The sequence below is a fragment of the Mycteria americana genome, chromosome 6, assembly GCF_035582795.1.
Source record: "Mycteria americana isolate JAX WOST 10 ecotype Jacksonville Zoo and Gardens chromosome 6, USCA_MyAme_1.0, whole genome shotgun sequence".
NCBI lineage: Eukaryota > Metazoa > Chordata > Aves > Ciconiiformes > Ciconiidae > Mycteria > Mycteria americana.
The window spans coordinates 59,265,822-59,289,484 of record NC_134370.1 but is presented as its reverse complement, the minus strand read 5'-3'; the positions used below and the strand labels follow the sequence as shown (position 1 = coordinate 59,289,484).

General features: G+C 42.8%; 3 protein-coding genes across 6 annotated transcripts; 1 reads left to right on the top strand and 2 right to left on the bottom strand.

Moving 5' to 3' along the window:
• Window positions 1-301: 301 nt before the first annotated feature.
• LOC142411012 (CDC42 small effector protein 2-B-like) lies at window positions 302-1,711 on the bottom strand. The gene is made up of 3 exons (XM_075504195.1): window positions 1,500-1,711; window positions 957-1,058; window positions 302-416 (listed from the first exon to the last, which is right to left on the bottom strand). Exons 1-3 carry the CDS (start codon window positions 1,551-1,553, stop codon window positions 342-344), a joined length of 231 nt encoding a protein of 76 aa, XP_075360310.1. The 5' UTR covers window positions 1,554-1,711; the 3' UTR covers window positions 302-341.
• Window positions 1,712-7,570: 5,859 nt separating this feature from the next.
• LOC142411726 (nicotinamide riboside kinase 2-like) lies at window positions 7,571-10,557 on the top strand. The gene is made up of 8 exons (XM_075506114.1): window positions 7,571-7,743; window positions 7,968-8,058; window positions 8,525-8,570; window positions 8,704-8,890; window positions 9,133-9,204; window positions 9,851-9,957; window positions 10,176-10,267; window positions 10,378-10,557. The coding sequence occupies exons 1-8, from the start codon at window positions 7,718-7,720 to the stop codon at window positions 10,381-10,383; spliced, it is 627 nt and encodes a 208-aa protein (XP_075362229.1). The 5' UTR covers window positions 7,571-7,717; the 3' UTR covers window positions 10,384-10,557.
• A 292-nt stretch (window positions 10,558-10,849) lies between these two features.
• Window positions 10,850-23,658, bottom strand: SQOR (sulfide quinone oxidoreductase). Of its 4 annotated transcripts, none has more exons than XM_075506111.1 (10): window positions 23,557-23,658; window positions 18,411-18,662; window positions 17,897-18,067; window positions 17,327-17,380; window positions 15,517-15,711; window positions 14,387-14,596; window positions 13,715-13,898; window positions 12,765-12,832; window positions 11,658-11,836; window positions 10,850-11,303 (listed from the first exon to the last, which is right to left on the bottom strand). In XM_075506111.1, the coding sequence occupies exons 2-10, from the start codon at window positions 18,642-18,644 to the stop codon at window positions 11,246-11,248; spliced, it is 1,353 nt and encodes a 450-aa protein (XP_075362226.1). In that variant the 5' UTR covers window positions 18,645-18,662; window positions 23,557-23,658; the 3' UTR covers window positions 10,850-11,245. The 4 variants fall into 4 exon arrangements, with proteins under 4 accessions (XP_075362226.1, XP_075362227.1, XP_075362225.1 ...); XM_075506112.1 differs by lacking the exon at window positions 23,557-23,658 and adding an exon at window positions 22,343-22,366; XM_075506110.1 differs by lacking the exon at window positions 23,557-23,658 and adding an exon at window positions 20,380-20,639.
• Between the last annotated feature and the right edge of the window lie 5 nt (window positions 23,659-23,663).

The following is a 23,663-nucleotide window of genomic DNA, read 5'->3' as shown; positions in this document are numbered from 1 at the left end:
TGATGGGAGAAAAAGACAGAGACCAAAACCCCAGACAATTCATACTGACTTCCAATCCCATCCTACAAGACAACTTTGTGAGGTTTTTGGGACACAGCTAGGAAGTCATCCACAGTGACAAATTACAGTTGCCACTACAACACTACCATGACAGACTGTTTTAAGGATAATTTACAATAACTGCTTCAGAAGCTATTGTGCAAAGAACACCAAAGCTTGCACTGACCTATTCATAATTCAAGTACTCTCCTACTCCATGATAAAGAGGTTTTTAAGAATATGAAAGCACAGTCCAGGGGGTCCTCATAAGACAGAGCAGATTTCAGCCTTCTGTCCGTTTCCTATATCTCAACAGTTGCAGAAGTGCCATTTGTGTAGCCACCTTTAGACTTCATGTGGTCCTGAATTGATACAGCCTAGAAAAAAAGTTTATTAGAACATGCATCTTATAAAGTCTGGTTGCCAGAACAAATATTAAAAGCACCTATTTGAAGAGGCAGGTGAGCCATATGTTTACAGTCCTGGGTCCCAATGGTAGTAGGGAGAAGCAACAACTAAACCCAGGATTATTAAATGCTATTTTAAGTCAGTGCATGAGATGGGTCTTGCTATCCAAAATCCACTTATTCTTATATCCCTCATGCTGGCACAGCTTTGACTTCAGGGTGATGTGTTATCTGGACCTAGTATCAAGTGCATCCACGGAATCCCTATCCAAAAGGTTCTCGTCATATGGAATGATACTGGGGAAATGAGCACTTCTTGCTGAATAAATCTTCCACAGTATCTTATGTTTACAAACCAAAGGACAGTTCTATTCTGATGCTATTCTATTGATGGAAAAAAAAAAAAAGTAAAGTTTTTCTCTCTCTTACAATTATCTAGTATTTTATTAGCTACCTGCTCTACAGGTTACCGAGTAGAGATTTCTGCTTATCCAAGAGGTGCACACTTACTGATGAATAGTCACTACTCATCTCTCTTGCCCCAACATGCACAGTGTGTACAAAGTTCATTGGTTCTCCTATCATATTCCGGTCCAGTCTCCGACGCCTCTTCTGTAAGAAAAAAGATATCTTAGGTCTCTATTCAGAAAACATGAGCAGTTTTCAGACAGAAACAAGAAGCCAACTTAAAAAAAAAAAAGACAGTCAGTACTGACCCCTAATGACTCCTCACGGTAACCAGGCTGAAGTTTCAGACTGTTTGCAGTAAGAGAGGGTCGAAGTCACTTTTATTACTGTATTACTGCTAATTGAATTTTAGCAAAAACTTTCTTTAGTGTCGGGAAGTCAAGACCTGAGAACTGCAAACAGTCATATGGCCAAAGTTTCTGGCAAAACACACATAGTTTAAACATAGTTTAACAGGTCTATTTTTAGCTTTTGCATTACTTAGCCCAAACTAATCAAAACAACATGACAATGAAAGTGTTATGAACATAACTGAAAGACAAAATTTCAAATCTGATAAAGGATGGCAACTGTGCCTCTACCTACCGGCTGGGGCTGTTCACCATTGCACCAATTAAAACAAACCAGGAATTCAGTCATTATATTTTTCAGTAGGTAATAAGGTCTTGTTAAGTGTAATTATTTCTCTGGGAGTTAAAGCAGTTCGAGGACCAAGATGCAGTTCCTAAAGTGCGTTTAGGAAGGAATTGCTTGTGCAGCTTCACAGGTAAAGATCAGAGAAAGCATCTGATGACTACACCTGCAAAGAGATTATTATTTACATTTATACTAAAATATATCGACGTCTTGTAACAGTTACTGAGTGACAGACATTTCAGAAGACTAAAACAAGACTGTAAAATTCTTAAACATACCTGGACAGAAGAGTGGCATCAACTTAAAATCAGTATGTTCATGTCAGAAATCAGGGTTAAGAACTCTGCACATTTAGTCCCAGACAGACAGTAGTGTAAGTTCTGGCTTCTTTACAGACGCGTAATAAAAGCAATGCTAGAATTAAGTCAGGTCTTGTTTAACAGTCCGTGATCTGATTGTAAGCAGAGCTAGCCAATGCTTATGAACTATTTAGTATTTCGAAAGAAAATAGCTTTGAAGCACAACAGATTGAATGCTTAACATTTACAAACAGGTGCAAAAGAAAGTTTCCTTCTTACATCTGATATAGTTACTCTTCTTAGACATAGAAAAGCTCAAAGTAGAGTATTCTACAACTCCAAAAAGCTCTTAAAAGAGAAAAAAAGAGCTCTGTATATCAGCAACAGAAACCATTCATCAGACAGAGCCTAGAGCTTCCCAGAATATATAAAACTATTAACACAGCACTCCTGAACTGGAGACACAACCAGGAAACTCAGTGACTTTAACTGCCCCGAAGCTACGATAAAATCCAACTTTTTAGTGGTTACTGACTTTTTTTTTTTTAAATATCTTCCTTCAAATAAAACCCAAGGCTATAGAGTAGCCTTTCATATCAACTTTTTCATACCCCAGACCATTAAAACAATATTATAACATGTTAATTTATAAAGAAGGGGGTTTTTTTAAAGCTTACAGCTTAACAAAAGTTACAGCTTCATCAATTCAGCCTTTCTGAACCCCCACTGAAGTCTTCACAACCAAACAGCGTAAGCTTCCCCATTCACAGGCATTTCTTATGTAGTCCCACAATTATGTAATTAGCACATCTATTTCTTTCACCTTTGTGGTTTTCTTACACCTCATCACTTCTCACACTTCAAGCAAATCTTTTAAATTTCTGCCATCTATCTTTCAAAGCTTTCGTTATGTTTGCGTCAGCTTTAGGTGGCCTATATGATACATTATTGCAGAATGTGTCATATATTATTCCATTTTATCCTGGATGGTTTTAATACAACTCATTATCTGACTCAATTATCATTTTTCACCTCACTTCATCCTCTCACAACAGTCTTTATCACCGCTGATGCCTTGTTTGAGGCATCAGTGGTGATAAAGCAAAGAAGGGACGTCGGTCCCTTCTTTGAGCATATTGCTCAAACACTTTGAGCAGTGTTTGAGCAAAGAAGGGACAGTGGCCCACACAACCATAAGAACATGCAGAAGCCGAAGCTTTTGCCTACATTTCACGAGTTGCAGATTTTTTGGGTTTATTTCATGGTAAGGAGACTGTATCAAAGCTAAGATTTTCTTAAAAATGATAAAGCGTGTCACTGTACAGTAACAACCTGTTTTGAAAGCAGGCTGAGACGAGCATCAAATTAGATAGAGAAACATCCTCAGCCCAAAATAACATTTGAACGCCCGCTCTCCTCCCACCGTACCCCCCAGCATTTGGCCATCTACCTCCGTGGGGCTCTGTGCGTGCCTGGGTGTTACCTGCTGCTCCCAGGGAGTCCTGACGGGATGGTATGTCCTCAATCAAGCGCTGGCACGGAGCCAGCTCCTGTCTTGGAAACTCCAGCGCGTTTACAGTTCATATTCCTGGGTTATAATTAAACCCAATTGCTAAGCAAGAACGTTTCACTGTGGTCCCATACCCTGCGACGGTTCCTTCGCTCTGTAAGGTGCTGCAGAAGTCTGTTGCGCACTTCACGCTTACCTACAGGTGTCAGAAAAGCAGAATGGAAACCAAAAATAGTGCCCTAGTTTGGTGTCAGATTTGTGCAGCCATGCAGTTTTCTCAGCACTATCCATACAGCCTGTGGCTCACTTCCACCCCTGCGGCAGCTCTGCAGGTGTCCTCCTGGCACACAGCAGCGCTGGATGCCTTCCTGTTTTGCTTTACAACAGAACTCTTCCTTTCCTCTGCATGAGTCAGAGTATCATCCTCCAGGACAGGAATGTCTGCACCGGGGCACGGGACACCACCTTCTTCCCAGAGACTCAAGGTTTCCACACTAACTGGATGAATTTTAAAAACTTCTTAATGTGTTCAGGCTTACCCAGGACTAATAAAAGCCAACAAGAATCCCCAAACTGAGGAGAAAACAACATTTTGTCACTGTTGGCACACAGACCAGAACTGGACAATATCCTGTTGTTCTTTCTCTCTATTTTTCACCATAGCAGCAGTATCATCGAGGGGAGAGAGACAAAGGGCCAGGGAAATGGCTAGCACACACAGACACAGATGTTGAATGGAATGGGCAGGATGCGCACCCATTCTGGAGTCCGTAGCCTTAAAGTGCCTGAGAGCTTTATGAATGTTTAGATATACTTTACTGAGCATAACATGCAATTTGTTCTGCCATTGCTGTGTATTAAAAAGTATTAAAAATATTCTTGTATTTTACTTACAAAGTATCAATTCTATGTGAAGTGGAAAATGTTTGCCTGAATCCAAACAAAAGAATTCTCCCTTTCCATAGACATGAGAGATGCACGGTAATCTTGATAAATAACATATACCAAACATATCTGTTCTTCACAATTGGCCTTTAGACTCAAGGTCTTGTTGTGGTTTAGCCCCAGTCGGCAATTAAGTACCACACAGCCGCTTGCTCACCCTCCCCCTCAGTGGGATGGGGGAGAGAATCGGAAGAGTAAAAGTAAAAAAAACTTGTGGGTTCAGATAAGAACAGTTTAATAATTGGAACAACAACAACAAAATAATAATAATAAATTGTAATAAGAAGGAAAACAAGAGAGCGAGAGAGGAACAAAACCCAGGGGAAAAAACCCAAGTGATACAACTGCTCACCACCCGCTGACCGATGCCCAGCCAGTCCCTGAGCAGCGGTTGCTGTCCCCCGGCCAGCTCCCCCCAGTTTATATACTGAGCATGGCATCATATGGTATGGAATAGCCCTTTGGCCAGTTTGGCTGAGCCCCCTCCCAGCTTCTTGTGCACCTGGCAGAGCATGGGAAGCTGAAAAGTCCTTGCCTAGTGTAAGCACTACTTAGCAACAACTAAAACATCAGCGTGTTATCAACATTATTCTCCTACTAAATCAAAAACACAGCACTATACCAGCTACTAGGAAGAAAAAAATTAACTCTATCCCAGCCAAAACCAGGACAGTCTGATCATTGCAAATCCTTGACTCTGAGCTATTAGTGAAAGACGACGAGTGTAAAGTTAGCGTATATTATCACACATCAGACGCAGGCTACCATCACCCTGCCCCAACCGAGCTGTTAAACTGTGGTAACTTCCAAGCCCAGTTGTCAATTTCATTCCAGCTCTCTCAGTACTGAACTGATGCGAGAAGCATATTTCAGCCTAATTGCCTTTCTAAAAACCACTGTGCATCTAATTTGTTCATTATCCTTACTTTGCTCATTTGATTACATCATGCTAAAATACTGAAACAGTTGTACGTTTACATATTGGAACTGCCAAGATATGGTAAAAAACAGTGGAAATTGTATTTCCAGATCAAAACCTAGTTTTGAACACAAAACTTGAAGAGTGCATCTTGCTTGGTGAAAGGTGATGAGTAAAAAACAATAAATTACCAAGACTTTGGAAGAAGATTGGAGCCAAACAGCCGAAATCCTGCTGTAGAGTGAGCTTAACTGCTTGGAAATAGCATCCTGATTTTACTGGTATATGTATAGATTACAAATTTAGTTTGAGATGTAGTCCTCAAACTACATAATAACACTATTATGTAGTATTATTACATATTGGCCTTCTGCTGTCCTGAAGCTTCATAGAAAGCTGAGAATAGGGTTTTACCCAAGAACTCCATCGATCTAGGTGTGTTGGTATTGTTAATCTAAGGAATTTGGGTGTAGTCTCTGAGGAGATTTGAAGCTTCCCCTTTTAAAAGCTAAGTATACATACATATTAGAAAAAAAAAAAAACAAACGAACAAAAAAACCACCAAGGCAGCTCCTCTATTTCAAAGTGGAAATAAGCTTAGTCACAAAATGAAAAAAATGCATTTTTAACTAGCTGTCCATTCCCCCTCAAAAAAGAAGAAAAGCCAGGAGACCAAATTATGTGTTCTGTTTGGAAGTTAAAAATAACTGCCAGAGAAACCAACTGAGATTTGCCTGGAGTCTGACCAGAAGAAAATTAGTAAAAATCACAAAAAGACGAGAAGCAAGCCGAATGGTTGGCAACACACCAAACACTAGTATGGTAACCATCTTGAACCAAGTTACTAGCTTGTAAATTATGGAATTTAATGTTACCAAGAATAAACTCAGATTAGATTAAAGAAAAAAAAAAAAAGGCCACGACCATAAGTTTTATTTCTTCATAGAAGGGAAAAAGCCTGAACAAGAAGAGGTAAAGTCCCTCAGGCGCAGCAGTGTTTCCAGTCCCGTGGTTTTCTGCAGTTTGCAGGATGCTGGCAGTCTGCAGCCGAGCGACAAACACAACTGTCAGGGAGACGTGCTCCTCCAGTTACAGGAGTAGGGAACTGCTCTTCTGTCGAGACGCGGGAATCACAGGAGGCAAACCCACCATACCAAGTTTCCCAGTCAAATTTCTATATGCCCATTAAAACTCCCTGATTTCATGGCCTAAGGACGGGTTTTGACCTTGAACGCACAAGATGCTTACACAACTGCTGCCGCATTTTACTCTGGAAAACTGCAGGGGTCACCCTGCCGCAGAGCAAACCACATCGCCCGCGGCATTCCCTCCCACCTTTTCCCACTCTGAGCAGCCCTGCCTTACTGAGTCACGCCACAGGGATGGCGATGCCCGGATGGCCCGTCCCGGTGCCTTTCCCCGCTCTGCCGCGGCCCCTCGGGCAGCCGCAGGCCGCCGCACGACGGCGGCGTTTGGCGGGCTGCCCCCCGCCAGCGGGGCGAGGCGCTGAGGGCGAACGCAGCTCCTCGCTACTGAAAACCGGGCCGGTATCTGGAGCGGGTCGCAAAGAGCCCCCTGAGGCCTTCCGGATGGGGGTATCAACGGCTCCGTAAGGTGAACGACCGCCTCAGCGCAACAAGGCCAAGAGCACAGCCCGGCGCGGGCCTCCGCTGCACCGCGCCCCGGGCGCTTACTGCCGCCGCAGCCGCTGTAACGCCGCCTGGGCGGGGGCGCGGAGGGCAGCGCAGCCTGAGGAGGAGGCGGCAGCGCCGGCACCTGCTCCGCCCTCCTCAGGGCGCGGAGCTCGGCCGCGCCCTCCTCAGGGCGCGCCCCCTCGCTACCACCGCGAAGGAGCCTAGCGGCACCGAGCCGCCCGCCGAGCCGCCCGCCGGCGCTGTCACTGGTGGCGGGGCCAAGCGCCCGGAGGCTCCCGCGGCGCCCGGTCTGGCAGAGCCTGAGGGGAGCGCCCGGGCCGCACGCCGCGCCGCCGCCACCAGACCCCCCCTCAGGGCGCGGTACTCCTGCCATTGGCGCAGCTGCCCTCCCCCAGCGCGACGGCCAATGAGCGCCGCCGAGCGGCCGCGCTGTAACCCTATCGGGCGTGAGTGAACGCATTCTACCCAATAGCCGCGAGGCGTCCGCGTCAGGCGCTCTCCATTGGCTGCGGCGGCGGTGGCAGCCGCCCAATGGGCGCGCAGGAGCGTGAGGGGAAGCCCCAGGCAGCGGGGGCCGTCCTCCCTTTGCGGAGCGCTCTGGTGCGGCGCGGACCAGCTCTGCTGCTCCCTCCTCCTCCGACCATGGCGTTGCCCGGCAGTTGACGTTGGGTTTCTCCCCCTTCCACCTTCTCCTCTTTCTCCGGCCCCTTTCTTCCCCTCTTCCCGGGTCCCGGCTCAGGCACGTAGGCGGCCGGTACCGGAGACGCCGGGTCCCCGACCCCACCCCGCCCCTCAGGAACAGGCTGTAGGAGTCGGGCCGGGCGGCTGCCGGACGCGCCATGAACATCATCATCGGCATCGGCGGGTGAGAGCCGCGGGGCGGGCGGCGGCGCGGGGCGGGGGGGCGCCGCCGAGGTGCTGGGCCCGGCCGAGGCGCGGCCCGGGCGCGATTCCCTCCCCCACCGGCCCTCCTCGTGCCGCTGCCGCAGTGGCGCGAGCGCGGAGGACGGGGTGGGGGTGGGGGGCCGACGGCACCGCGCGGGCACGTGGCCCGCGGCGCTTCCTGAGGGCCGGGCGCTCTCGCCGCAGGGTCACCAACGGAGGCAAGACCACCCTCACCCGCAAGCTGATGCAGGCCCTGCCCAACTGCAGCGTGGTGCACCAGGATGACTTCTTCAAGGTGAGGCGGGCGCCTACCAGCCCGGCCGCCCTCTGTGGGCCGGGGGAAGGCGAGGGGTGACCCCCGCGTGCTTCCGCCCTCTCTTGGCGTCCCGCCTGCCTTCTCGCCGCTCTTCCCTGCCCGCTCTTCCCAGCTGCCGTTGGTTCCCCTTACCGTCTGCGGCGGCTCCTCGGCAATGCTTAGCTGGGTTGGCCGTGCGGCTGGTGGATAAGCCTGCGCTGTAATACGTCCCGATGACTTTCCCTTTTCTTGGGTGTGCTTGTGTTGGTGGGAAGATAGAGGAGCAGGCTGCTTTATCTTAGCCTCGTTACTACTGCTTTTTATCTGCATGCAAAGAAACCTGGTGGAGGGTTAAGATTCCTCTTTGTAGCTTCAGGGTTCGGATCTTGAATCTTGCTTTGAAATGGATGTTGAGCTTGCCAGTAGCTGTGCTGACCAAGCAGTTTTTTTCTTATCACTGTTTCAGCCCCAAGATGAAATAGAAGTTGAAGATGGATTTAAACAGTATGATGGTAAGGCTTTGCTACAGTGTTATCAGTGTAACTCAAAAACTTTTGAGTATTTTGATCCTCTACGTGCACTATTTTTGTACTGACTCTGTAATACTTAATTACCACTTAATGATAATTGTCTGTCTTGTCTTAGTGATTAGTGCATTAGATATGGAAGCTATGATGAGTACCATAAATGCTTGGATAAAAAACCCAGTCAAGTTTGAGCGTTCTCATGGGATCAACAACACACTGGATGCCCAAATCTTACAAGATGAGGAGGGAGGAGATAAAACAATCCACATTCTTATTGTTGAAGGCTTCCTACTTTACACCTACAGGTAATCAAATGTGACCTCATATATTTTTATTTTGACATGATTTCACATGATAGGTGAACCTCCAAGGGAATACAAAGACTTATTCTAAACCAAGAGTTAGCAGCTGGTATTGACTGCTGGTGAGTTTAGGTGCCACAAGTCTGAAGATAGCTCTAGATACAGGAAATGGATGTAGTTTTACCTTTCCATTCCTTACTACTAATCAAACAGTCTAGCTGTAACCAAACATGTATCTCTTTTAGGCCGCTGATTGATGTATTCCACCATCGGTACTTTCTTTCCATTCCATATGAAGAGTGTAAAAGGAGAAGAAGGTAAGTTTATCTTTCTAAGTTGTCTTGCTAGCCCAAAAACATCTTATTCCATTCAAGACTTTGTTTCTCTAAAGCTTTTAGATAAGGAAAGGATAAACACTAATGTAGCTGCTGTGTTAGCAGACTGTACCTTCCTTCACCAAACAAACCCAAAAGCTTTCTGTCAAACTACTGTGTGAGACAAATGCTCAGTGTCAGCAGAGGTCTTTCAATAGGCTTTCTCCCTTTCTGGTTTTCCAATGATACAGTTCCCAGGTTTCAAACTATCCTGGGGTTTTGTATTTGGCTGTATTGTTGTACACATACACTGTTCTTAATGCAAATGAAACATGTTAAGCTTGAAAAAGTTACGTTTCAGAGGAATAAGCAGACAGTCTTCTAAAGCTTTAAGAGAAGGCTGTTCATCAATGTTAACATCAGTCTGTCTTAGGAATCCTTTTTGCATCTTGAACACTTTGGACCCACACATCAAATTCTAACTTTTTGGGTATCTTTATGCTTGCAGCTTATGCTAAATACTAACTTTTGATAAGCTCAAACTACATTAGAGGCAACAGGCTCAGTGTAGAGAAACTGAATGAACTATCTGTCATTTCCCTAAACTGTAATTAGACCACTCTTGAATAACAATGTCTCAATTTTATAGTTCAAGGAATTACACTGTACCAGATCCACCTGGATTGTTTGATGGCCATGTTTGGCCTATGTATGTAAAGCACAGGAAGATAATGGAAGATCTTGGTGTTGATGTGGGTAAGTCTTTAATGACAAAAGCACTTTGGAAAGATTGCTTTATGAGGGAGTGCTTTTCAAACCTCAGCTATACGTACTGCTTAGATGCATGAGAAGAGTTGAAGCAGGTGGGCGGAGTATATTTCTCTGATACCAGTCAAGTGCATGCTCTTTAAATTAGGATCTAGAAGGCTTACAGAAACATTCAATTATAGTGCTCTCATTTTACTTTCTTAAAGTGCACTTGAATGGAACAAAATCAAAGGAGGAGCTGTTTAATGATGTTTATGGACAGATCCAGAATAAGATTGAAGAATTACTTAACATGCAGGTACATGTTCATGCTTGTAATTTTAACTCAAAGGCAACCCTTTTAAAGGCTATGTTGAAAAAGTATGAAGCTATAACTTGAAAGATGTTCATGTATATCTTTCTGTTTAGAAATAAGCTGCTTATGATTCTTGTGAGTGAAGACGATTCCTGTTTGCTCTGTGCTGTCTACCTGACTGCCACTAAAGTTCCAGCTTCTGTGAAGACTCTCAACTCTTAAATTTGACTTTGTTCAATCTTCCCTTGAAACTGAGTTATACATGGTCATAATTAAAAAGTACTTCCCCCTTTTGTCTGTCATCTTAATTTATGCTTCAGCCTAGTATGTGGCCTCAGGTGACTTCAGTCTTCTCCCAGTCTACTATGAATTCTTTTCACTACGTTCTTAACCTGTGAGAGTAAAATACTATAGTAGAACTGATGTGAAGTGGCACAACTATCCTAGGAGAGTGAGCGTGTGTATACACACACGCTCTGCTTTGAGTTTTCAATAACCTGCATAAATTTCTATAATCTATCTAATTATGCAGCAAGTATGCTTCTTGATGAAGAAATTAGGATTGATTTTGCTCTTCAAAAATGAGAGAACAAGAGGAGGCTTTCAGGCCATTTTACTAGCATTGAGTTAGTATCTTAAATCCAGTGCATGTGTTGATTTCAGATGTATACAATCAGGGAAAAAGCTTACATATACAACAGCTCTAAAGTTATTGATTGCTCTAGAATATTTCAGTAGTGTGCTGTAGCTTAAGGCAAGTTCACAGGTTCAAACTCCTGTGTAGGTACAGAAGTAGTTTAAGGCCTTGGTTTACATAGAAGAGCAGTGAAAGAGCATATGAAGACTTAAGTGAATTTAGGACAAAAGCTTGATTAAAAAAAATCAGTGCACTAGGTGGTTGTCAAAGAGGGAAGATATGTATTGATCCACTGAGAGCAGTCCTTTTTCTTCAAAAGGGTATGACCAACACAGGACAAGCAGTTACTTCAAGCCCAGATGCATTAGCTTCCTGACAGGAGCTGGTCCTCCCCAGTATCCCCTAGAAACAGAGAAAGTTGTTTTATGTATGTACCATCAAAGTGTTTTTGTTTTACTCCCATAAGACACCATACTAATTAAGAGATGAGTATTAGGGGTTTGTTTTGGAGAATCATATTTGACTTGTGACATTTTCAGTTGTGCAAGGGCTGCCCTTCTGTATAATTCAACCCTATTCTGCTTGAACAAACCCCTGTTACTAGCAAAGTGCCCAGAATCCTCAGAAAGTTGAGGTCTTAATCATGACTAAGGATGCGCTTCATTTGCTTCTATTCTACTATAGAACAGGTATCAGTACCTGGCTTTTTTCTGAATGATCACAGCAGCTCTGCCTGCTCCAAATTGAAATACTTACTTAAGTAGTGCATTCCAGTAGAGAAAAGGCATCATATCAGCTTTCATATGGTACATGGTTACTCTCTCTTTACTCTGGTCAATGGGAAAGGTCTCCAAAGGCTGAGCATCATAGTCAAATTCTGCTAGAATCACCTTGTTGTAGCCTGTTACTAGTGGGCAGGAAGTATATCCATCATACTGCAATGAAGAATACCCCATTTTCATTAATTGAACAAAGCCTAAACGCTGAGGTATTACAAGCCATACTGTTAACATTCATATTTCAAAATAAGTTCCTAGGAGGTTTCTGCATTGATGGCATTAATACCAGTGAGTGTGGAAGGCTGCTAAGCCAATTATGGTTTAATGCCCATAACACTAAGGCATTTTATTTCCAATGTAGAATGTAGCTTTGCTTAACCACATTGCTTAACAGGGCTTTGTGTTAGTAATTGCTGGTTATTATTGTAACCAGCAGAATAGGTGACCAGTAGATCAGGATGAGAGCTGATGCTAGCTTTAACAGACAGTATATAAACAGGAACTTGAATATAGTTGTAGGAATTTCCAGAAGATTGCAGGAGTATGCATTAGGATATTCAGGTTAGTACCCCAAGGAATATTAATTCAGAAGCCATATGTAAAATGAAAGCCAAGTCTCAAAAAGAAATTTGAACATAGTTACAGGCTTAACATCTTCTGTAGTACAAAACCTTCAATTTAACTCCTTAAAATATCATGTTCTGTACAGGGGAGGTAAGTTTAACATAGTACAGATGTATAAAGTTTGCAAGGGTTTTCTTGGAGTAGGGATTATACTAGTCAACAGTTTTACTTTAAGTCATCTGCATTGGTGAAGAACCCAGACTAAACAGCCTTTCAAATTCTTTCAACTCAGAAGTCAAGGAATTAAATAGATAATATTTTTAACAGCAGTATCAAGAATATGAATTGTGCAACTAAATCACTATCATGACAAAGTATTCAGCCATTTAGCACCCCAGCTGTTGATGCAAAGCCCTTCCTGCCTTCTGGTTCACACAGTTTAGCTGATTGCAAGACTTCCTGCATAAGAATGGAGAAAACATTCAAGATAACTTCTCCTTAAGACAAGATCTATAGGTACCTTTTTAGTTGGCAACTGGTTCTTCATTACCAGGGAAATAGTTTTATCAAGCACTCCAGACTGGGCAGCTACATAAGAAAGAAGAAAAAAAGTGTATTAAGGCTTTGTTTCAGGCAGCAATTATTGTCATTACTAGTGCATACACTACTAGCTGGGCATTTTGTTGGGACAATTCAGCTGTAATTGAACTTACTGTCCAATCAGTTTGGGAAGTCTGCAGTCCCAGGTAAGAAAAAAGAAATACTTCGACTAATGCTTTGGCCTCACTGTTTCCAACATGCTAAAGCTTTATGAAACTTGAGCTGTATGTTTTTAACCTATGCCCATTCTCCTATGCTACATTATACTTGTTCAGTCTTCCCAAGCACTAAGATTCTGACTCACTGAAGTTTTGTTTCATTTTAAGTGCTGTAAGGGAAGTATTCTAGACCCATTTGCTGGAAGAGTTGACTATACCATTTTTCACATTACACCAGTAACATACTGTATAGCCTTTTTTTTTCCCACCTTATTATTTGCATTTTTCTTTTTTAGTTGTGAGACCATATGCCTAAAGGTTTTTTATATTGGACCCTGGCTACAAGTACAGAACATGTGATTCTTCAATAGTGACTTATCAGTCCGCTGACACATATGCATGAGCTGCTAAGATAGAGCAGAAAGTTCTGTTACTGAATGATGACAGAATGTAAGAGTAGTACACTCATTTGATGCCATTCTGGGAACACAGACAATAGAATAGTTCATCTCTCAGGCATTTGGAAAAAGAGAACTGTGGGTTGATGGCATCAGCATGGTCTGTAGCTAATTAGTTGGCCCAGAAGACTTAGGTCTTTTTGAAAGCTGGAAATAATGGAAGTCAAGACCCCAGGAGTAACAAACTGAACAAAAAGCTTACCGTCACTCCCACACTTTTCATTACACACACAAACACACAGATGCAACTTTACCTACAGCTGCAGCAGTTTTTGATGTTGGAAGGTTGGTACAGTCTCCAATACCAAATACATTAGGATACTTTTTATGTTGTAGAGTTTCCTTATCTACATCCACCCAGCCAATGTCATCTGAGACAGGACTGTTGATGAGTACATCAGGTGGTCCCATTGGGGGTGTGACATGAAGCATTTCATACTAGACAGAAAGAAAAGGCACTCAACGGCTAGTTTATCAGAGCAAATCATACCTGTGTTGATATAAGGCAATAAGCACAGTGTGGAGAGGGGTCGTCTTGGTTTGTTTGGTTTTTTTAAAAAACACAAGTACAGAGAATGAAAATTTGCTCTCAAATTTGAAGTGCATCCTTGATTAACATGAACCTTATCAGGCAACTCAATTTAGACTGGCATAACAGCAATTTGCCTTCCTCCGTATACATCCGAGACATTCCCAAGTTATACTAACAAGGCATACAGGACTCCAGGCATGGTTTATGAAATATTTTTTTCTTCTCTCCACCTTCATTTCAAACTTTTTAATCTTCTCCTGAAGTTAGAGGTGGTAGTCTTAGGAGGTAACCAGTATACAATGAAGCAGACATTACGTTGTTATAGCGTGGCAGTTATGTTAGAGTATACAAGGAAAAGCAGTAAGACCAAACTAGAGGTCTGAAAGCTCCTGACCTGATGAACCTCAGTCACTCCAGGTTTGTCCAGGTTCTCAAACACAGCTTCCTGCTTGTCTGCTCGAACTTCTACAAGGTTGCGCTTATAGTTAACAGCAATATTCCTCTCCTTTATTATTTCAAGCAATGCATCCGCATACTTCTTAACACCAAAAATGACACCAAGTGAAGTGTTGAACATTACATTTGCTTTGGAACGTCTTCCCGTCTGCACAGAGAGATCAAATTAGCCTTTTCTATTAAGAAACTGTGACAAGCTAGCAGAGGCAAAAGAACTATGCTGCACTACTGATAGAACTATTAACGCAGTTCAATTATTAATGAAGTATTTAACAGAACTCTCAAGATACAGCTATTTCACACCATGTTAGAAGCTAGACAAAATGATCTTTGCCTTTTCTAAGTGAGGTACTGAACACACCCCACACAAATTGCTAGCGAGAAGAGGTGGCTGCAATTCACTGAGGAACTGCTGTATGCAGGTTAAGCATTTGTAGCAGCTTAGCATTATATAGCTTTCTGAAACCTTCCGTTCTATGCATTATTCACATACTCACCCAGCAGATAGCTCATGAAACTTAAAACACATATGAAGCCTGACACTTCCACCTGAAGTTGTCTTTTGTTTCCACTAAGTTTACTTTAACACCCTGGCTAAGACTCCTCCCGATGCCGAGACCATGCGCCACAAGGAGCAAGCATAGCCACTTTTCAGACTAGCAGAAAGACAAATGGCAACAGGTATTAAGTCCTTAAAATAACAAGAATTAATTACTTCCAGCCAGCATTATTTTAGTGTACCATGTGAAGTTATAAATTAGGCTGAGAACAGTTATATCTGTAGCTCACCAGAAGCAGTGTAAGCAGCTCTTTCCTTATGGGTTCTGAATTCTACAAGTTTCCCCAGTATTAAATATATGCTAAATATTTATGTATGATTCAGTTAGCTTCATTTATTATACATTAATAATAGAAAAAGCAACTCAGTCACTTCAATTTAATAATCCTGAGTCACATCCCTCTTGTGTCATTTTTATTTGTTTTAAAGATAATATGAACCTCTTGGAACAAGCCTGCCTTCCTTCCAACTGTGGGAACAAGCACTGGCAGAACGAGTGAAATACTTACTTTCCTCCAGTAGGCCTCTGATAAATACATGATCTTCTGAGGAGCCCCTGCACACTTCACTGGAGTATTTGGAAAAGTGAAGATAGCATTTCCTTCCTTGAAATCTTGTAAAGCTTTCCATGTTTTCTCTACCGTATGAACTGAATAATTGGAACCTATTTTAGGGTGTTGAAAACCCTCAGGCAAGCCTTTGATCTAAGAAAATGAAATTAAGGTTTAAAGTACAGATGGCAAAAATTGTAATCATTGTCAAGTATTAAATGCAGACTTGAGAAATAGCTCTAGAGACTAGAGAAGCCTCTAGCAAAAAGAAAGCCCATACATACTTGCTAGTTGGCACTTTTTAAAATAAGCCTAGCAATCAAACAGTATTTCCATTAGATGATTTAGTAGATGTAACATTTACTGAAATGACTCTGATCTGCAACATCTGTAGCATAAGTGTTCAGTGCAGACCCAGACCCAAGTTTTTGTAGACTAGCACATGAAATTCAGAGTAAGAATATATAAAGTCACTGCCACATTATGGTAAGTAAAAATCATGTTTTAAAAAAAAAAAAAAAAAAGGCTTTATGAAAATTTATAAGGTGCATGAAACTTTTCAGTAGTCAGCTGCAGATACCTGTATTTCCTAGGGTTACTTTGTTTTAACTAAACTGCCTCCAATAATTATTTCCCTACTACTCCTACTATGCCTGAGCTTGTGAGAAAGGGAGTTGCCCCCATTTCAAAATAATGGATTGCAGAAATTCTGTGAGAAAACGGAGTCATGTTACATGCACTGCAGTGTGTTTGGGACATTACAATCTACACCAGGAAGTATGCTGTTGGTGAAGACAAATAAGATAAGCCATCCATCTTTTTAAACTGGCCACTTTAGTTTTAAAGCCATATTAATCTGTTACTATGAATTTTAGCCACTACAGAGTAATAGTGATTAACTGTATTACATGGCTTCTACTACCGAATACTGAATTTAGTTTTCTCAGGTTGTACTGCAGACTTATGAAGACTGAACACAATGCAATTCCTCATTCCACTGACCTAATCACCAGAATTTATCTGGTGTGACTATAGTTAACTAAGACTAGCTCTTGCTTTATGTATGCCTTCAGTATCTCTTTGAATAGCTCCCAAATATATTATCAGGTACTACATCATATTCAGGTCAGGTTAAAACCATGGGAGTCAAATAGCTCAAACATCTTGCCTTTGTGTTTTCCTTCTCCTACGTATCGCTTTGGTCATTCTTGCGCCATACAGTGGTAGTAATATTTTCCTCTGAGTGCCACTTTATAAAGTGTACAGGAAACTTAATAGATGGGAAGGGCCCCAGGGCCTATTTAAACACAAGCGTGGTAACTCAGCTGGTTCCTTCTGAAGTGCATCCGTTAAGAAAGGTGAGGGTGGCTCAAATTAATTCTGCAGGACAGATTTTACTGACTGCTTTGTGTTCCTCACTTCTGTTTACATTAGAGATGCTTCAGACTACAGTCAGCATACCTTATTATCTCATTATTACAGACTGCTTTTAAGTTCTAGATTTAACTTGCTGCCCCATCTGCTGATATTGCCATAGAAATGCATCAAAGCTGTCTCAAAAGACCTTCCCAAGGGCAATTTGGGTTATTACATAGAGATCTGTGGAAGGAGTAAAGTCATCAGGCTGTCTCCTGGCTCTTTAATTCATATTAGCATTCAATATCTTGCGGTACAAAAAGTATACTGAAAAGCCATTTACTTTAGTGAATCATAAGGGTACATGATGCCATCAAAACTAGTAAAAACATGATTACTGTAAAACAAATACCTTTTCGTAATGCAGACTAATCCCAAGGGCAATTATCAGATACTTGTAAGATATCTGTTGTGTAAGGGGAAAAAAAAAAGTATTTTAGACAAAAACCAAAACATTACTTCAAAGCAAATTTAAGTTATCTGACAGCAACAGAGTCATAAAGGAAGGAGATATAGGGAGCATTAGTAACATAAATGTTAAGCTCTAAGAATAATTTATAGTTAAAATGCTAACTGCATTACGAGTTATATACACAGCTTTTGCTATACAAAAAACCAAGTGTTTGGAGCAAAATATCCTATCTTTTGTGTTCAGTTCACTATAAACAGGGAAAAGACTTATGATAATGATATTTTAAGTTGATGTTATTCTAACTTAGTTATCTACAACAATTTTTATTAGAAACAGATTTTAGGATCAAGTACTTCTCGTAAGACTAAGCAGAATTTCCTGGCCTCCTAGATGCTGGAGGAAGGTCTTGCTCAATAGGCCGTTCCAAGGGGATCTGCAAGAGGTCGACAGACAACTCATGACATTGAATAAGAGACTAAGAATAACTTTTTTTTTTTTGTACATTATTACCTTGATATCATTCTCCAGCCAGACGCAGTTCTTATCTGGATCCAATGCTGTAACTCGAGATTTGATCCACTCAACACCTTTAGGCATTACACTTCCTGTTGGACGTGCAGAAGTTGCCAGCTGCTTTGCACCACCGCCAACCAGGGTCCACAGTGGCTGATAGTAATGAGTCTGGAAGAAGTATTCAAATGGGCATTTAAGAACTGTTTAAAGGGACTTTAAGATGAAGGCACATCACCCCAAATAGGAAGCAATGTGCTCTTAACATTGTATTATTCTTAACAAAAGAAGCTGTATAAATAACCAAGAGTTTTGTATGACAAAGCTGGAGGGATGCATGCATCTCTACCATGGAGCAACAAATTTCATGCAAAGCCTTCTAAAAGATGGCTAGTTGGTTTCCTCTCTACAGTTAAAAACATGTGAGGTTGAAGAAGGATGAGAATCAGACCAATCTGGTCACATACGTAAAACGCTTATTCTTTTTCATGCTTTACATCCAAGGAAGACTTACCTTACTTGGCTCAACAACAGCCACATTTCCTGCCCCCACTTTCCTCTTCATCCGAGCACTCATGGTGATTCCACCAGTGCCTCCACCCAACACAAGTACTTCATAATAATCCTTGGCAGCACACCTGGCTGCTGTATGTAAGCCGAAGGAGCTCATGTTCTGCATTCCTGGTTTCAGCAGCCATACACCAGGACGGAGACAGGAACAGGAGGACACTACTCCAATTGCTGACATCTTTCAGTAAGTGGGAAGCTACAAGATAAGAAAGGCACCAGTAACAATTACAGAAGGTAGAAATTATATTTATTTATATGCCTGGATGAGTCTTCAAGGCAAGAATTATAATACTAAACCTTTGTTGCAGCTAAACGACTAATTTGCAAATGGATTGTAATCAATTTGGGAAAGAAAAAAGGAGGAAAAAAAAAAGGTCAATCATGGCCTCTGCCAGGAAATTGAAATTTCATACAAGCAAATTAATTCTAACGAAGCATAAGAACATTTTCTGTTTTTTTGTGGCAGGAAAGTGTATCTGATCCTATAGCACAGGTGATGCATATGCTGTAACTCCAGCTGTAATATTACAATCCTGAAGAGATGAACACCACAAAAAGGAACAAGAATTTGCTAGGTGTTGTACATCACTGAAATATTGAACAAGGTTGTGTGAACATTCTAAGTGCCATTCCATTAACTGTAATACATCAGCCAAACACATGATTATATTTGTATTTTAATGTCAGGATCTACCAGCATATGCATACATCAGACATACCCCTTCTCGCTGCCTCTCAGGGGTGCAAGCCATTAGAGTAAGCATGCTGAGTTCTATGGTGCTTTGAGCAAGGGAATGTGATTAGTCTATTCTTGCAGGAGAAGTAGTGAGCAAAAACTTGATAGGAAAACAAAGTTCAATGAAACAAGAGTTTACATCTTCCTAGATCTGGGATCTTTGAGTATACCCAAAATACTTAGTTCTCTATCCACGGTCACCTCTTAGCTGTTACATCACAAACAGCTTTTACATTACATCCAGCTACAAAGTAGCTGGAAATGAAGGTCAGAAACCCAGACTTAGCCTTGCTACAGCTGCACCCTGTCACCTGACAAGTGAGAGCCAGAACCCTAAGGTGTGATATATCTCAACAACTGTAGCACTGGATATGCAATTGCGTTACCTGGAAGACAGTCAAGGTTAACCCACGTGTTTCCCTCCCTCTGCTAGAGCGAACAAGAGCTTTTCCTGTTCTAAATCCATTGTTTGCACATGCCAAATATCAGTTTTTAGCTTTTCAGTGATAAAACAGGTATAAATTTATTTTAATTCATTTCCTTATTGCCACATTGCCAATAAAGAATGAGTAAGCATTATAACCTGAAAAGCAACTTATGACAAGACTTTCCTGTGTTCTATACTTCGCTCCCCTTTGTTTAACTCCCTGAGTCATAAGGAAGAATTCCAGCTTTTTCACTTAAAAAGGGTAGAACTCATTTATGATACTTGCAGACAAGAGTTCAAAAACTAAACTAGAAACCTCAAATATTTTAAAGAAAATCTTCCAAGGTCAGCTTCAAAAATTCTCCACTATGCTAGATGTAGTTCAGCAATTCATTCTGCACCTTCGTGTGCTATCTTAACATCCTTCATCTCCATGTACCCTGAAGTCTTTATGAAGTCCCATTATTAACCCCTACAGTACAATTAATTGGGGACAGAGAGGAAAAATCTCAGAGGTGTCCAGTGTAAAAACAATTTTAATAATTTTGTTTTACAGGAAGTTTCCAAGATGCAGACATATTTCTCCCATCCCCTTTCCCCTTCAAAATAAAAACCCCAACTCTAGAATAAGTTAGTTTCACTTCAGAAGGCTGTTTGTCATGTGTCTAGTGCAGGCAGTTATTTAAAGATGTGGACAGACTGCTCAAGCAAGGGGAGGAAGTTGTTCTAGCCCCTAGAAATAAAAGTTACCTGATAGAGATGTGTGCTGCTTTCTCCAAGTCAGAGAGAGATGAACAGTGAAGAGTAAGTTTTGCAATTTCCGTTTGCGAGACAGTTTTAAGAGGGACATCCTGTTTCCGGAAGCTCATGAACGCCAGATTTTGCTTTGAGTTTTATTAAACACACAGAACAGGCACAGTGGCCTGCTGGTTGACAATACACAGCACGTCCAGACCAAGAGAACAAGACTTCATTTTTGTAATGCGAACTAAGGAACAATTATCCTCTCTGACCAAATAGATTTTGAAGTAAGCATGCTTATAAGCACACACAAGATGTACCTTAACTAACAGCAATCTAATTGATGAGAATGCAGTACTATGTTGCTGTTAAGCTGTTTCAGAGTATAGAGAAACAAACAATCTGAAGTGTCATTTGTAGACAGCTGTTTTAAAAAGAACGGCAAAATCCTTCGTATTAAACTCTCAAGTTAGAGAGCAGCTGTACAATTGAGTCTGTCAACAACACATCAACCCTCTACTTTGGACACTAGAGATAAAGTAACAGGGGAATTACAGAACAAAAATGAAGGTAAAGGGGAAAATTCACAGTTAGTCTACTGAACTGAGCTGAAATTTTAAGCTTTTACAAGACCATTTTAACACACGGCACACTTATCCATCATCCTTTAAACTATGCGCCACAAAACATGACAGTTGATATTAGCCATATATAGCACTTTAGAAGAAAATGCACTTTAAAAAAAAAATTGCAGTTAAAACTAACCAGGAGAGCTCAGTATTATTTAGTGTTTGAATGCCATTAAGCAGCTTAAGGTAGTACAAGCATAAAAATAGTGACTTTTCAGTTAAAAAAAAAAAAAGAAAACACTGTTTTCCAGAGTTAGTGGCTTATATCCCTTTAAGAGACTGAGAAAACAAACCATAAGGATCTATCTTCATTAAGCTGTTCTTAAAAAACAAATGAATGACATTTCTACAAGCATCACAAAGAAAATGAATTGGTTACCAACTTTTTAAAACTTTTCTTTAAGGAACCACCTGGCTGAAAATATGCTTATTAGGTAATGCATTACAATTTAATATTTTTGTGTATTTTAACCAATTCCAATCTCTATCCAAGAAAACAGCAGATTCAACAGAACAAGATAAGTGTTCCTCAACCAGTTCTGTGCAGAACCCAAACAAGAGCAGCTAAAATCCACCTAACTGCATTTATTACACCTTTTGTGATAACCTACCATCCAGCCTGTAAACAAGCTCAAAGTGTAAGAGTTATCTTTGGCTACAGTTCTCCATGTACTAATGGCCCCAAATAAATAAAATCAACCTCTGTGCAATAAAGACATAGACAACAAGTCAGAAATACAATGCTGGCAAATCACAAAAGAAGTGGTTAATTACAAGCACCAAAGTTCAATCTCTTCTCACATGCACGGTCCACTAGCTGATCTAACGTGGAAGGCACTTCGTCACAATTAATTTTGCAGTATTACCTACATCAAGGAGGTATCACAGAACAAGTACATCCTCAGACCCAAGGGACACACACAGAATACCAAGTGTTACAAGCCATTCTCTTGTCAGGTCTATAGGTTCATATCCAGTAAATAAGCCTTGAGGGACACAACCAGTGCCTAGAACAAACATTTAACTGAAGCATGACACTTCATGCAGAGACACTAAGGACAACTACCATGTTTTCCTCTCTGGAGTACCTATTGTATGCTTAGCTCCCAAGATTGACTTCTTCATTTGTTCTAACTGCCTGCAATAGATGGTTCATAAACTGGCTCAGTGAAGTTAGAAAAGTCTTACTAGCAAGAGTAAAGATCATTGCAACTATGCTCTAAACAGTTGGCCACAGATTAACAGTTTAAATATTCCACCCATGCACAAACACTCAGCAGCTCCAGCGTGCTAGGACGGCAGGCAGCAGTTTCTCACCCCGTTGCAAAGCCTGCACGCCTTACACGTCAAGCTCTCAATAGGGAAACTGCTACCAGCCTCCCAGCCAGCCACTCCGCGGGTCAAGGTGCACAGGTCTTCCTGCTACTGCGGTTGTAGCCCAAATCGGACATCCCGAGGCATCAAGGGAAGCACACAGTCCTGGCAGGTGCTACCTTTCAGTAAATCCAGCTCCACACCCAAACTGAGGTACTGCACAACACAGCGCCTGCTGCACTGGGCACACAACAGTTCTGAACAGCAAAGGCTGTGGGTGCCGCAAAGGAGGTGCGAGGCCACTGCTGCACCCCGCTTCTCCTCATCCATCCCCGAGACCAGAGATACCCGGTCCTGCAGGAAGCCCCAGGGAAGCCGCAAAGCAGGGGTGCTTCCCCGGCCGCGCTCGGCGAGGCCGCTGCTGCCGGCGCAGAGCCCGAGGCCCGGAGGCTGCCCTGCCGGGCAAGGCCGGGCCGGGCCCTCCCGCCCCGGGGCCGCCTCCCTCTTCGGCCCGCCCGCCTCGGGGCCCCTCGGCCCCCGCTCGCCAGGGCGAACCCGGGACCTCCGCTCCCTCAGGCCGGGCGGACCCCCTCGGCCCCGCTCGCCAGGGCGGGTCCCCGTCCTCCTCCCTCACGCCAGGGCGGCCCCGTCCGCCCCGAGCTGCGGCGCCCCGCACTTGCCTGCCTGTTGCGCCGACAGCCGAGCGCTGAGGAGAAGGGCGGGGGGAAAGACCGCGCCACCGCCCCGTGCGCGATAAGCGCCGCGTCCTGTCAGCGGGAGCGGCGGGGCGGAGCTCGGCGGCGCCAGGTGCTGTCTGGCCGGCGGGCAAAGGCCGGTGTCCGGCCGCGAGGGCAGGTGAGCCCGGCCCCGGCGGTGCGTGCGCAGCCGCCGGTGGTCGTGAAGCCTCCGCGAGGTGCTGTGCCAGGCGGGCAGCCCGCGCTGCCAACTTTCAGTCAGGTATCCGCTCTCACTCAGAGGTCCAAAACCCGTTACCGTAGCTGCTAGCGCTCAAAGGAAAGCTGAATGGATTTCAGCACCACAGCAGCTGTGCCTGCGGGTTTGCGTTAATCTTTTTTTCCTACATGTCCTTCCATCTTCAAACCAACTGGTCTTCCAGCTTGCCATCTCAAAAATCAGACTTCAGCCTGGAATCCCACCACGTTTAAAAAAATACATGAAACATTATGAAACAAAAATAAGTCAAACTATTAGAGTCCTAACCTGAAATCAGCGTTTAACTCACCTGGATGCATGGAGAAAAGAGGATCCTTTCAGCTGAAGTACAAGCAGAGCACAGGGCTGCCAGTCTCTTGTTTCTATTCAGCTAACTGCAGCCCACTGCTGAGCCAA

Excerpts from the sequence above, each read along its gene's own strand:
- LOC142411726 (XM_075506114.1), top strand. The coding sequence starts at position 7,718 with ATGAACATCATCATCGGCATCGGCGG. Across the intron at positions 7,744-7,967 it reads ATCATCATCGGCATCGGCGG|GGTCACCAACGGAGGCAAGA; the intron begins GTGAGAGCCGCG and ends CTCTCGCCGCAG. Across the intron at positions 8,891-9,132 it reads TTCCTACTTTACACCTACAG|GCCGCTGATTGATGTATTCC; the intron begins GTAATCAAATGT and ends TATCTCTTTTAG.
- LOC142411012 (XM_075504195.1), bottom strand. The coding sequence starts at position 1,553 with ATGACTGAATTCCTGGTTTGTTTTAATTGGTGCAATGGTGAACAGCCC. Across the intron at positions 1,059-1,499 it reads ATGGTGAACAGCCCCAGCCG|AAGAGGCGTCGGAGACTGGA; the intron begins GTAGGTAGAGGC and ends TTTTTCTTACAG. Across the intron at positions 417-956 it reads TGAGTAGTGACTATTCATCA|GCTGTATCAATTCAGGACCA; the intron begins GTAAGTGTGCAC and ends CTTTTTTTCTAG.
- SQOR (XM_075506111.1), bottom strand. The coding sequence starts at position 18,644 with ATGTCAGCAATTGGAGTAGTGTCCTCCTGTTCCTGTCTCCGTCCTGGT. Across the intron at positions 15,712-17,326 it reads TTAGTCTGCATTACGAAAAG|ATCAAAGGCTTGCCTGAGGG; the intron begins GTATTTGTTTTA and ends TCATTTTCTTAG. Across the intron at positions 14,597-15,516 it reads CAGAGGCCTACTGGAGGAAA|ACGGGAAGACGTTCCAAAGC; the intron begins GTAAGTATTTCA and ends CTCTCTGTGCAG.